At 37.9% G+C, this 15478-nt stretch overlaps 1 protein-coding gene across 1 annotated transcript in view; it reads right to left on the bottom strand.

The window, feature by feature from the left end:
• ADGRV1 (adhesion G protein-coupled receptor V1) overlaps window positions 1–14927 on the bottom strand; it is a 471474-nt gene extending 456547 nt beyond the window's left edge. The window contains exon 1 of the mRNA XM_074360351.1: window positions 14804–14927. Within this exon, the coding sequence (XP_074216452.1) occupies window positions 14804–14825 (22 nt within the window). The 5' untranslated portion in view covers window positions 14826–14927. The remainder of the gene's footprint in view (window positions 1–14803) is intronic.
• Between the last annotated feature and the right edge of the window lie 551 nt (window positions 14928–15478).

Below are 15478 nucleotides of genomic sequence, written 5' to 3'. Positions count from 1 at the left end.
TCTCACTTCTATCCACCTATTCCTTTTCTTCCCCTATAGATAACCATTTTTACCAGCCCTCAAATCATGTTGCCAGTGTTTCTTTTGCAAACAACTATACACTAGGCACACAAAATGCAACAAGGTGACTGTATTATCAAGTGGTGATATAATCACACAGACAAAATAATTATTTCTAATGCCTTTAGAACATAGTATTTTGACAGTCCGCCCTTAGCAGAATACATTCGAAGGACAAATACAGCTGCAAAGAAAGCTTATACTTCATTCAATATTCTTATCGTCAGTGGTAATATCAGTATTATTATGTTTAAAATAAATTTTATACTGTAGAATATACATTTTGGGATCATATTTTATATGTTGTAGAGAATATATTTTGAAACCATGTTGTAGGATAGAGCAAATAATAATTAAGAAATTACAATAAAGCCAAAGAAATTATGCAAGGTCTCTATAAGGTTAAAGTTAAGTTGGAAGTAGCACTAACACCTCATGACTTTTTTCTTTGTAAAAATAAGTATTCCCTGACTCTGACCATTAAAAATGCTTCAAAGTAATGACAAATCAGTAACACCGAGCATCAGTAGTGCCCAGATTTTTGTCTCTAAACACCATTCCCCACTAGAAGGAGCCAGGGCTCCTCAGAGGGATAACCGATGTCAGGGGAAGGAAATATGCAAAATGAACCTCAACATCTTATACCAGTAAGGACACCACTGAAGATTAATGAAGTCATTCAATGGGCACAAGAGGAACATGAAAGGGTTCCACAAGCCAAAGACTAAGCTTTTTGGGCATCTAAAAGGGTAATGACTGCAACTGTCTGAAACACAATGAATGTATAAATCCTTATGTTTATAAGGGTACTAAAATCTATCTCATTGGTGATCAACTAGGGTAACTGAAAGCAACTAGGGCATCAACTCCTTACTCTGAAATTAACATTTAAAGGGGAAGAATTAAATATTTATCCCGTATATCCTGGGTAAATTCCTTTTCAGAAAAACCAAACAGCCTAGTTAAGGAAAAAGTCTTTCCTTACCCAATTCCAACTAATGCAGCAAGAATTAGAAAAGCACCTGTTTGCAACTCCTAATAAAATAATTAAGGAAATGATATTCATGGATGAAGCAATTAGTAAAAATCAAAAAATGGGTTAAAGACTTGAAGTTTAAGACCTGAAGCCATAAAACTCCTAAAAGAAAACATAAGGGGTAAGCCCCTTGACAATGGTATTGGCAATGTCTTTCTGGATATGACATCAAAAGCAAAGGCAACAAAAGCAAAAATAAGCAAATGGGACCGTATCAAACTAAAAAGCTTCTGCTCAGCAAAAGAAACCATCAACAAAATGAAAAGGCAACCTGCAGAATGGGAAAAAATATCTGCATATCATATATCTGATGGGGAGTTAATATCCAAAATATATAAAGAACTCTTATGACTCAATACCAAAAAGACAATCTGATTAAAAACAGGCAGAGGAAGTGAATAGACATTTTCCAAAGATACAAAAATGTCCAACAACTACATGAAAAGGTGCTCAACATCATTAATCATCAGGGAAATGCAAATCAAAACCAAAATGAAGTATCACCTCATACTGTTAGAAGAGCTGTAAACAAAAAGACAAGAGATAAGTGTTGACAGGGATGTGGAGAAAAGTAGTTGTGCACTGTTGGTGAGAATGTAAATTGGGGCAGCCACTATAGAAAACATGATAAAGGTTCCTCAAAAAAATTACAAATAGAATCACCCAATAATCCAGGAATTCCACTTCTGTGTATATATATCTGAAGGAAATGAAATCACTATCTCAAGAGATATCTTCCCTCCCATGTTCACTGCAGCATTATTTAGCCAAAACATGGAAACACCCTAAGTGCCCATCAATGAATGAATGGATAAAGAAAATATAAGATATACAACGGAATATTATTCAGCCATAAAAAAGAAGGAAATCCTGTCATTTTGACAATATAGATGGACCTTTAGGACTTTATGCTAAGTGAAATAAGTCATACAAAGAAAAATACTATACGATCTCACTTATATGTGGAATTGTAAAGAAACAAACTCAGAAACAGAGAAGATTGTTGATTGCTAGAGGGGAGAGGAGAGGTAAGAAATGGGTGAAGGTGTACAGAAAGTATAAACTCCCAAAAATAAGTCCTGGGGATGCCATGCACAGCATGGTGACTATAGTTAACAATACTGTATTTTATACTTGAAAGTTGCTAAGAGAGTAAATCTTAAAAGTTCTCATTACAAGAAAAAAAACTGTAACTATATGAGATGATGGATGTTATCTCAATTTACTGTGATAATCATTCTGCGATACCTACATGTATAAAATCATTATGTTGTACACCTTAAACTAACACTATGTTATATGTCAATTGTATCTCAATAAAGCTGGGGTCCGGGGAGCTGTCAGTGGGACACCTGTGAATGCAGGGACTGGGCTTTCACCACTCGAACTCGCTGATGACTCCTCGTGCCACTCACGTGAGAGAGCCAGATGTGACACCACATGAAGTTTAGAGCACCACCTTCATAGCACTCTTGCCCAAGGAACAAAACCTGAATTCAACAGCAGCTGTAAAGCTAACTCTCAATTTACTAGTGACAAAAAAAAAGAGGATAAAGAAACACAGTAAGTAGTCCAAAGAGAAAGAAACAATCAAATCCAGAACATGGACATTATAGGGGACAAATTACCCCTAGAGCTTCTTCAACAAATCAATGGTACAGGGGAAAAGGGAGATTCAAGGAGACTGTGAGAGACTGTCAGACAGAATATCAGGAATTACTTATATCCTAATCAGAAGAGTCAAATTCTAAAAAGATATTTTTTAGACAATCAAGGAAATGTTAATACAGACTCATTACTGAATGAGACTATGGAATTATTGTTAATTTTATTAGTTAGGATAATAGCATTTTGGTTATGTAAGAAAACACTCATATTTTTTACAGCTTCATTTTGTGAAATTTTGAGATTCATGAAACAAAATCTTGAAAATTGGCAATTTCGGGTCGTGAGTATAAAGGGATTCATTTTACTGTTCTCTGCATTCATGTGAATATTTGAAAGCTTTCATAATAATACATTTTTACTGGCAAACCCACATAACAATCAAAGGTTTAATCTTAATTTAACACTAACTCCTCTTTTACCCCGACCAGGGCCTGCTGCAAGCTGGTGGCTTACAGTGGGTGAAGGGGCTGTGTCCTTTTCTCTTTGTCCATCTAGAGTTCACCCCTCCCTCAGCTGGCCAACTGGTTTCCCATCCCCACTGTGGGCAGAGCAAGGCGGGAGTCAGGACTGAGGAGAGGTACGAGACAGGTTCTTACTTGATGGGACTGTCATGAGACGACTTTGTCTCCACAGCCTAGCTGAGCTCTTCCTGTGGATCCTTTTGCAGGTTCCACAGCGGTTTCACTGCTGAGCCCCATCAACTAAATCCCCCAGAGGCAGGCGGTGCTTCTCTTTCAGCTGGCTAATCCAGATCCCCGCTGGCTTCTGCCCCGGCAATATACTCATAGCAAATTACTACTGAGCTCCCCTTGCCGCCTCTTAGGCAAGATCCCTTTAACACAACCTCAGGCTGACATCCCTATTGTGAGAGCCACAGCTGGCCCTGGGGCTCAACTCTCTTTGTGCAGCTGTGGGAGGGGATGCCAGTCAGCCCAGATACATCCCTCCATCCTGCTGCCACAGGCCACCTTAGCTCTCTCGGGAATCACTCAGGAAAATTTTCGCTCTGGTCCTCACCCACAAATCAAACTCCCCAAGGAGAAATGAAGCCCTCCTCATCACACTTAAACAAGGCACAGATACCCATGGGACAGGGGCTAGTCACAGCACTTCCACGGTTCTCCCAATATAAATTCTGCTCGGAAAACCCTCTCTCAGACTTCACTCTTTCGGATTTTTTATATATATTACATGAAGAAATTCCTAAATTATGCAATTAGTTTCTGTTATTTTCTTTGAAATTCTGAGTCTCGATAATTTCTTACAGCTCATTTTAACATTTGATATACATATTTCTTGGTGCCTCAGTTGAAAATCCCTATTTAAAAATGCATGAATATATTGCCATCAGCAGGTCGAAGTGGCTTTTTTTCCTTTTAAGTTACTCAGAAACCACACCCTCTGCCAAACTGCCATCATCTCAACAAAGGAGTTCGTCACAGCTACTTTTCTTACTACTTTGATGAGTAACAACAGCAGTGTAGTGGTTTTAAAATATGGCTCCACAGTTTTTTGACACTTTTCCAGTGACAGATGGGCTATATGTCTCCTGTTCTTAAATCTAAGCTCTGTGGCCACTTGTCCACAGAATTCAGTGGAAGTGAATACAGTACTAGCTTCCAGGCCCAAACCTTAACACACTGGCAGCTTCCACCTCCTGTCCCTTAAATAACACTTGCTCAGGGAACCTGATCACCACACTATGAGGAAGTACAAGTCTCCCCTTGGTGTGGCCCACATGGAAAGGAGCCCACAGCCAGCATCAACTTGCCAGCCATTACAAGCAACACCTTGGGAGAGGATCCCCAACCCCAGGCAAGCTGCCCCAGGAGACACTGCATGGAGCAGAGACAAGCTGTGCCCACCAAGCCCCACCCAAGTTCCAGACTCATTAGCAAAATAAGTGGTTATTTTAAGCCATTAAGTTTTAGAGTGCTTGGTTATAACTGAAGCATATATAACTGGGGGCTCCTCTTTAAGGAAGAGCATCAAATTAAATACAAAATTGTTAGGGGCTGTTACCTCTCTTTGCAATCTCTGGCTTTCAGCCTTTCTATGTCCTTATGTTTAACGTGTGTGTCTTATAAACAGCATGTAATTAATTTTTTTTTGTCTCTTCTGGTAATCTCTGTGCTTGTCTGAAGAGTTCAATTTATATTCATTCACTTATTATAATTAACCTTACATTTAGATTTTTTTCTGTCATATGATTTTGCAGGGTTTTTTGCCCTGCTCTTACAGTTTTATTTTTTCTTCTTTCTTTCCTTTGCTGTGCTTGTGGATGCCTTTGTTTGTTGAGAGAGTTCATTTTTTCTTGTAAACTTTCAAAGGTTTAAAGTTAATACCCTCACCTTACTGGTAAACAATGAAAGGATCTTAGAATACTTAGCCCAATCATCTGTCACACAAACCCCATTATCACGCTAATTTTGCACACAACATAAGCTACAGCTTGTTTTACTTAACTCTCAGTATTTAACATTAGACTTACAGAACTTAAGCATTCACATTTTCTTCATTTATCCAAAAGTGTACTCTCTACTTTTACCAACATTCTTTACATCTTATACCCTTCTGGGGTCACTTCCTTCTTTCTGAAGTTCATGAGATAATAGGAAAATACTACTGAAATATTACTGATGTCTGTTAGTAACAGACAAAATAGATTTCAAGGCAAAAAACATTACTACAGATAAAGACAGTCATTATACAACAACAAAAATATCAATTTACCAGGAGATACTATAAGCTAAAACATAGCTTCAAAATATATAAAACAAAAATTGCCAGGGGGAGGGTACAGCTCAACTGGGAGAGTGCATGCTCGGCATGCATGAGGTCCTAGGTTCAATCCCCAGCATCTCCATTAAGTAAGTAAGTAAGTAAGTAAGTAAATAAATAAATAAATAAATAAACCTAGTTACCTCCCCCTTCAAAAAAAATCGCTAGAACCTCAAAGAGAAGTGAGGAATTTAAATTCATATTCTCTTTCTCTCTCTCTCTGTAGTTGATATACCAGATTCACAAAAATTAGGAAGGATATGGAGGATTCTAACCACACAGTTAATAAGCTTTGTCTGATGATCTGATGGGCATACGGAATATATCCCCAACAATCAGAGAATACACTGTTCTTTTTAACACACAGGAAAGGTTTATAAAAACTGACAATTAATTCCAAAAATTGAATATCATACAGACCTTTCATTCTGAATACAATAAAATTCATTGATAAACTGACAGTACCTAAAACCAAAATTAAAACAGTGTCACTCAGAAATTTTTAAAAAAACAAGTCCTAGAAAAACTCATAAGTCAAAGCAGCAATCATGGAAACAGGAACCTGAATGATGTAAAATCTAATTTGAGGGTTCGTGGAAGACTTTGTCAAGGAAGTATTTACATTAGAAAATAAAAAGGCTAAAGATTAATGTGCTCAGGATCCAAAATCAACCTACAAAGTAAAAAAAAAAAAAATTGGAGGTTGGAACTTGAGCTCTTGTAGCTTTGAGGTAAATTTAAATCCTCTTCAGGGATCTAGAGGAGGCAAAAGGAGCTAAAGAAGAAGATATCCTTAGGCACCTTAGTCATCCGTAATTCGGACTTCATGTGTGACAATATTAGCTAATAGCCAACTTTACTAAGTGCTGGGTGCTGTTCTAATTGCTTTACATGTGTTAACTCATTTGATCCTCATAGCACCCATGTGAAATATAAGATAGGTACTATAATTACGCTCATTTTCAGATGAGGAACCTGAGATATGGAGGGATTAAATATATTTGTCAAGACAGCACCGTGGAAATGCAAAGCCAGAGTACAAATTCAAGCTCCCAAGGTCCAGATCTTATGCTCTTAACTAAATACTAGATTAATAATTTTTATTAACAAAAGAATCTTGCTAATAGTCATATAGGGAAGATAATTTAAAAGCCACTACTCCATACCTCCTATCATACAAAAATGCCATGAAATAAAAAGTGCACATCTTTATTCTGTTTGTTACTACACTCAGCCTCTTAATGGCAGCACAGCCTACCCACTGGCATAGTCTGGTGAATAAAACAGCCCCACACCGAACGCTTAATGATGTAATAAGAATAGTCATATTATGTACCATTTCACACCCAGACTGATTTGCCATTTGCAAGGTAATTAGTTGTCATATAGATTTTATTTGTAGCTGACATGATACATTAATAAGAGCAGAAGCAATGAAAGAAGTAAGTATGCAGCCCTAATTCTTTCCATGGCTACATTCATCTCCTGTGTTGAAAGAAGTGAGCCTGGGGCTGGAGGGAAAAGGTGTTGGTTGCCCAGTAGAGTAGGGTTAGGATTTCTGAACACACAGTGCCATGAAATCACTGGAATTTTACATCATTAAAAATCACTCTAAAATCTAAATAAATTTTAAGGTCAGCAGCTATAATAAAATGTGTAAGTAGAAATCATTGTGTTTTCCAAATCCATGGGAGAGAGCTTCAGTTAAAAAGGAATGAATGAATGACCAACTTCCAATATAACAGCTTTCATGAGTATTAGTGAGAAATAAAAAGAGGATGATGTAAAATCCTCTGCAAGCAAAAACAGCTTCTGGAAATTCTATTAATCATATTATTCCAAAGTCTCAAGTAGCAGGGATAGCACTGACATAAAAGCTAGTGTACTTTAGTCACCTAAACCATGAATAATTTCCAAAATTTGCTGACGTTCTGTAAGAAAGGTATTTAAATACTATGTAAAACTGCCACACAATGATCAAATTGCTTTACACTGGTATTCAAAGATTACTTCCAATTATTTATAATTTTGGTAACAAATGTTCAAAAGAATTACAGTCCTGGCTGAGGTTTGGAAATATTTTCATTATAGTGAGGTTTTCAATGTAATGCTACCCAATGAATCATATTTGTTTATACTAGTAGATTTAAGATAGGAAGTCAATTCATTCTAAAATTAATAGAAATATTCTTGTGAGACACCAAAATAACAAAATTATTATTGAGTGGACAATTTTTGGACATTAAATTGAAAACCTCGGTTTGTTGTTGTTTTTAATTAATTTTGTTGATTTTTATGAGTCTTCATTTCATCTACAAAGTAAAAAAATGAAGAGGTTATTAAAATTACATAAATTAATTTATACGAACATATATTGCATACCATAAGGCACTAAGCAAATATATTTTTTAGGTTTTATCAAAGGAGCCTAAAATATTTTGCCTTTAGCAAAATTAGACAAATTTGTTCAAATGTCAATTTATTTTATAAAGTGAATTAGACCCTTTCAAGAAACTAGTTAAGGATTCAGATAAACAAATACATAAATGTACAGACATATACCTACCTATATACACACCAGAATGAGTGATATCTGACTAACCATATATTAGTAAACTGGACAAGTCTTTTACTTAAAGCCTGATTCTCAGTCAAGTGATTTACTGAATTGCCCTCATTAACAAAATAATGTTAAAGCTTCTGTAATTTGCCTTAGAAGAAAAAATAAATTTATCTAATTTTACCAATTCAACCAACATTATTCAGATGAGTCCCTACCAAAAAAGACAGAAGTCATCGGAAAATGGAATTCAGATAATAATATTCAATCACATTTCTGATTTTGGCATATACTAGATAGGTCAGTCATGCCAGACACTACTATACTTCCCTTCTTAGGAAGACCAACAGCCAGCAGTGAGGGAGAAGTCGTTAGCTGCAAATTGCTCCTTCATTTTGTTTTCTCACAGTCAGTTGTATTAACTGTCTTAGTTAACTGGAAGAGCTTTATGCAATGGAATATTATTCAGCCATAAAAAAAGAACAAGGTAGTGATACATGCTACAACATGATGAATCTTGAAAACATCATAGTAACTGGCAGAAGGCAGACACAAAAGGCCAAGTATTGGTTGATTCCAGAAGAAGCACATTTATAGGGATAGAAAGTAGACTGGTTGTCAGGAGCTTGGGCAGGGGGTTGCGGAGAGAATGGGAAGTGAAAGCTAATAGGTACAGGATTTCTTTTTGAGGTGATGAAAATATTAAGGAATTGACAATGGTGAAAATTGCACAACTTTGTAAATACATTAAATACCACTGAATTATCCACTTTGAGGGGTGATTTTTTTTTTTTTTTTTTTTTGGTAAGAGAATTATATCTCAATTTAAAAAAAAAATCCAACCTACCCTGCATGTTCAGCTGTCTTTTTCTCATCTGTCAACAGTTCCAGTCAAGTAGATCTAATGTGCATCTGGGACAAGACAGCCAGATCATTCTTACCTTTGCCGCTTTGATCCAAGATACTCCCCAGGCCCTTCTCTCAACCTCTCCCCACATCCTCTGCTTTACCTCTCTTCAAAGCCCAGATCAAGTCCTACATTTTCCAGAACACTTTCCATCCTTAGTTGATTAGTCTGCCAGAGGACAGGTAAGCCTACTTATCTCATTCCTACTCATCAATACTGTTGAATCTAGTTGAATACACAAACCATTCTAGCTACAGCTACAGGCAGGGCTTTCTCTTTATATCACAGATTGGAAATATAGAAGATAATGCAATCCTTTCATATATGTTCTCAAAATTATAATGCTTAATGATAATTGCAAGGCTTGTATCTAATACACTTCTCTCTATTATGCCTTCTTTCAGTTAAAAATTATTTGAAAATGAGAAAATGTATTATTTTACTTCCAAATAATTACATAAGTACAACTTTGCAAAAACAGGATTGCATTAAAAGATGAGCTAAATTGAATTACTGCTCCATGACATGGATTAAAGGATAACATCATTCCAATTATCCTGACAAATGGATTATCATAACATACAGTGGTTCCTTCAGAGGGATGAGTATATACATGAAGGGTACTAATACTACCTAATTGTCAGAATTTATAACTAAAGAAGCTAACAAAATCTTATTTCCAACTGGCACACAAATACAATCCCTTGAATTATTTCCACAATATGACTCAGAGCACTTGTTCATTTGTTATAACACTTTAAAAAAAATTATTTTCTTTTACACCTATTACCCACAGAATTCTCTCTTGCAGAAAGGAGGAAAGTCAATATAAATAATTAAGAATTGCTTCTTCTTTGTTACTTCTGAGTCATCTTAATTAATTCCAATATATATACCCACCATTTACTGCACATATTACATGCAGAAATAAACTATTAAGAGTGCCACACAATACCTTTTTGAAGTTGCATTTGATTTGAAGTTATTCAGTATCTTTCAACCTATGCCACATTTCAATAATGACTATTTAATAATGACAAGCTTGGCATTTCATTTTCCTTGCCCTATGGCACCCTACAGTTGAAGGCAAGGAAAACTCTCCGGTGATTAGTTATTTAAGACCAGCAACAATAACTATGCTGGAGAGAAGGCTACTTGGAGAGGACTGCATAAGAGCTGCAGCTCAACAGCCTCTGACAGAGAGCAGCAAATTATAAACCCAAGTACTTCGTTGCATGTAACCAAATTGGCTAGTTGAAATGCTAATTGCCTTTCAGCAAAACTAAAGATAGACAGGGGACCTTGTGCTTCAAAGAACGAAATGCATTTTTATTCCACTTCTGCACTATTGTCTAGCTGAGAATCATTTGAAATCTATTCATAAAGGTAGCTCTTTCCCTAACCTTTAAGATGTGGGAACTTTATTTAGCCCCTACCAGCACCTCCAAGTGCTGATGTGCCAAGATGCGAACAGATGGTTGGATTTAAGCCATCTTAAGCCCCTAATAAAGTAAAGCATGAAAGAATTCTACTCCCAAATATATAGTACAGATCAAGAAAATGTGCCTAGGGAAAAGGAATTTTGAATAACAAATAAATCTATGAAATTAAAATAATCAAATCATATAATCGTTAAAACATGAATATTTTCAATGTAATTACATTCAAGTGCATATGGACGGTGCTATCATTGTCTCTCTCAAAGAGACCCCCAGCCTCCCTTTATAACTAATAACTTTGTCTTAGTTCAAAACTCATTTATGGACAACTATTTCAACAGCCAGTTTTCCCCCTTTATATGAAAGAGGATCCTTTCTGGGTTTTCAGAATCCAGAATAAATGAATGAGAAATGCCCTCTCAGCACCCTGCCATCATCTGAGGTATAGCTAGACTCACGCCTGGCTGCACCAGAAAGGGCTCCATGACCACCTGCCCAACAGCTGGGGGAGGGACTTGGTCTGGTATATTTTAGTGTATAGTGTGTCACAGTGGAATCAGAAAACACAGCTTTTGTATTAACACAGCCTCCTGGGTCCCAGCTCCACCCGTCTCCTCCTCTGCCACACCTCTATCAGGGCGAAAGAGCTCGGGTGCTGAGGCTTCCTGTGTGGCCTGACATGCTGGCATATCAGGGAGCCCTCCATACATGCAAAGATGCCTCCTGTCCCTCCAGTCCTGCCTTGTGAAGGAAAAAAATAGGCATGCATGCTTGGGGAAATTAACTTTCTGTGCACTTCATCCTGCATGAGAGGGAAAGAGTCTGGCTTATTAGTAGTAAGTTTATCTTCCATTTCTCAACAAATATCTTTGTTTATATAATGTCTGAGCTGCCTGAGAGTGGCAGAATACTAAGTCTAAATAGAGGTTTAAACTGTAAACTGTTTCAATAAATAATTCAGCTCTCACCCTGATTCAACAGGAGTTAAGGGAAAAAAGACATCTCTCTGGCTAGATGTTCAACAAAACCTTTGGACGATGGCATTCCTGGTCAATTTTTTTTTTCTCGACTTTTTGAATTTCCCACATACCTCTGTACTATCTTTACAATAGGAAAAAGAAAAGTTATTTGCAAGTCAGAATGAGAGAAAGAAATCTACACTCAACTGTGTGTAATACTTAGCTATGTGATTTTTCTCTCACAAAATCAGGGAAATGCCCATCCATATCTCTCCATGGTAACATACATTTTACAATGAAATTACACAATCATCATCTAAGGAGCTCAATATGCTTTATAATTTATGCATAAATTATCTAGCTACCTTCTATATAAAGTCAAAAGTAGGGATGGCACAGTGCTTTCCCTGTGCAGATTTTGGACCCAGTGCATAAAATAATTCCCTGTTACAGGTAAATGTGCAATAAAGCTATTTATTCAATGTATTAACCACTTTGCTAAACCCTAGAGATACTAGAGAAATATATAACACAGTCACTCATCCTCAAAGATTTTGTATCCTAATTGGGGCAACTTGAAAATTTCAAGAATTGTAGGACAGCAATGTAAAAAAGACATAAAGTGGGAAGGCATAGCTCAGTGGTACAGTGCATACCTAGCACGCATGAGGTCCTGGGTTCAATACCTCCATTACCTCCATTAAATAAACAAACAAACAAACTTAATTACCTCCCCCACCAAAAAAAGGGTAACTTAAAAAAGGACATGAGGCAGCATTTGGTTGAGTGGCAATAAATCAAACATTTAATGACCAAGTTAACCTGTTAATATGCTTTTCACTTACTAGTTTCTTGAAATGTGCAGGTGACTAAAGTCATAAATGGGAAAATAGAAATAAGTGACTTGGAGTCTCTTAACTTTTCTAAGTTTCAGATTCCAAAATATAAAATAAAGGATTGGTCTAGTTTGGCTCCAAGTCTCCTCCCAGGGCTTAAGGATTTCAGTGCTGTGTTCACAGCGTATGAATTTCTGAACAATAAAGTATCATGCACCTAATCTATATCAAAATAGACTTTCTTTGTGGACCCTCCCAGAGCATAGATATTTCTACCTCAGTTTCTTCACCTTCAAATCAGAGTAACAGTGTCTGATGATTAAAACTAAAGCTACTCTATTTAAAGGGCCTGAGGAGAATTTCTGATAAATAGAGGACATTCAATAAATGTGGCATAATATTATCATTCATCATGGGAATATGCACAGAAGGGTTTAGTCACAGCTGATTCTGCTGTGAACAGTCTTTTTCTTTGGGCGTAGCATAGGCAGGGACATCTCCAAATGGAAAGATATCTAAAATATTTTTGCTTAACATTAGCCTCTGACTTCCTATATCATTTCTAATCATTATTTTTATTACCACAAAAGCATTTATGTTCCAAATATATCTTATCATTTTCTAACAATGAATACAATTAGAATTCAATATTTGATAAAATACATACAACATTTAACTATAATTGTTGATATTAAAATATGATAAATGTTGACTGATACTATATCTGATGATATCAAGACTCACTGTTGTTGCCTAATTTACCTTCACTCCATTGTGGACTCATATTTCAGTTTAAGATTATTTCTTAGCTGGTGTTTATGGGCGTTTTCAGTTTTTAATCATCACATTTAGTATAGCATAGATGCTCAGAGTACTCAGGAAAAATCCTTGATTAGCTCTTACTAACTGGGGAACTTTGGACAAGGAGCTTAAACTTTCCATGCCTCAGTGTCATTATCTGTAAATTGGGATACTATTTAATTTATGGTGCTGTTGTGTTAAATAAAATAACCTTTATATAAAGGGTTTCTCAGACTTGATTACATAGCAGGCATTCAATACTGGGTAACTGTCATTCACCATGGAAATAGGAACATGGAGATAGGCTTCGATCATACTCTTTTCGTGTGTGGAGGGGAGTGGGTAATTAGGTTTACTTATTTATTTTTGGAGGAGGTACTGGGGATTGAACCCAGGACCTTGTGCATGCTAAGCATACACTCTATCACTTGAGATATACCCTCCCCCCTCATACTTTTTTTTTAGCGTATACATTTTGGTTACTTCTTTCAAAAAAGTTGTAATCTTGAGACATTTCATTTCAAGCTGAAATAAGTCTTTTTAATCAGTTAGTCCAATCCCTTTACTTTATGACTGAAGAAAAGCCAAAGAAGGATGAGTGAACGTCCAAAGTCACTATAAGTTAATGTCAGAATCAGGATGTTATATCTAATTGCATGCATTTAAAATGTTTTATTGAAACACATTTCACGGTGTATTTGGCACATCTCTGCAGCCTAGGAAATTACCCCAAAATAAACTGCTAGTGTTCATTTGTATTGTAACTAGACCATAGAACATCTTTTTTTCTTTTCTTTTTCTTTTTTTTTTGGGGGGGGGTCTATCTGGCTCTTTGATAAATGACACAGAGAAAAGAAAAAAGAACTTTAGTAATTTAAGGTAATAACTTCAACAAGAATTTGTATATAATGCTGTATGTATTAGTTAAGGTACTTTTTTTTAGCTTTATCCTAATTATCAGTAGTTATGCACCCTCAAGACTCGATATCAGTAATTTCTAAAACAGGGTGCAGCTAACATATTACACGTTTCTAAAGGTTGTGGATTTTTTGAAATGTGGAAATTGGTTTAAGACAAAAATTACACATTATAAACTAACATTGCACCTAAAAATCGGTTTTCCCCCGATGAACATCGCTATAATTTCTTAGTTTTAGTTTTAAGAAAAAAATCAATTTTAAAATAGTTTAAAACATTTAAAACGTGTTTAAAACATTTAAAGTGTGTAAACTTTATATAAACATATATATACGTATGTAAATATATATGTAACATCCTACAGCTCCAGGCTAATTCCAAATTCCGTGAAATCAATTCCCTGAAAGTTCTTCAAAGTAGCCGTTATTTAGGAAAATAAGACTCAAATTTATCTCAACTTCCCGTTATTTATTATCTACGGCGCGCCTTTCTTAATCGGTTATTTTCCAGGCAGACATTTTAAAATTAAAGCTAAGATTCGAGTTTCACACAGGAAGAAAGAGAAGAAACTTCTCCCTCTGCTCCTTCACTTCTCACCCCCTCTGAGACCAGGCTGCTTCGGAACGGGCGCGCGGCAGGAACGACACGCTCCCCGCACCGCCGCGGCCGAGGGCAGCGCGGACTTGGGCAGCTCCGCGGGGTTCGCTGCAGCCCGCCGCGCGCTCGCCGCCTACCTCCAGCAACAGGTGCGGGAGAGCGACTCCGCGCCGCGGGGGACGCTGCAGCGCTCCCGGGGCCACCGGGAAGCTCGCGTTACCACCCCGCAGCCATAGCCTACCTGGCCCCGCGGACACCGACATCCGCGCGCGCCCTGCGGTCCTCGCCGGTTCTCCCCTCGCACAGCCTCGCTCCGCCTTCTCGCTCGCGTCCCCACGCTTCGCCCGGGTTGCGGATTCCTTCTCCCGCTGTCTAGTCTGGAAGGTGGCTCCAGCCGCACCGCCCCCCCCCACTCTGCCCCCTGCCTCCTCCCCCATCGTCCGTCTGCTCCAATAGGACTCGCGGCTCTCCGCGCTGCGCTCACCTGACCAGCGGAGCGGGGGTGGTCGTCCAAGACAGCGCGCCCTCGTCTGCGCAGCTGGCAGCCAGGTCCGCGCTCCGGCGGCGGGAACTCCCTGCCTTGGCCATCCCTAATGGACTCTCCCATCAGCCAGGCGCCAGAGCTGACCTGCCGGCGCGCCGGGACACGCGCGGCCAGCAGCTGCTGCGCGTCTCGGATCCAGTACGCTGTCTGCGCTTTCTGGTCTTCCGCTTCGACTAAACTTGCTAGTTTATCGTCTTGGGCACAAGGAACCCCTCTCCTTCCCCCAGACAGCGGGGCACTCCGCCCTAGGTACGCCACTGTAAATGCCACTGTTCCTTTTTGGGGAGAAAACCCAGTAATTGAGTCTTGTTCTTTTCCTAAAGGGACATTTAATGTTGAATAGGAAACAGAAAACAGTGGAAGGCACTGTGA

Source organism: Camelus bactrianus, chromosome 3 (genome assembly GCF_048773025.1).
Source record: "Camelus bactrianus isolate YW-2024 breed Bactrian camel chromosome 3, ASM4877302v1, whole genome shotgun sequence".
Lineage (NCBI taxonomy): Eukaryota > Metazoa > Chordata > Mammalia > Artiodactyla > Camelidae > Camelus > Camelus bactrianus.
This window is presented reverse-complemented; position numbering and strand designations above follow the sequence as displayed.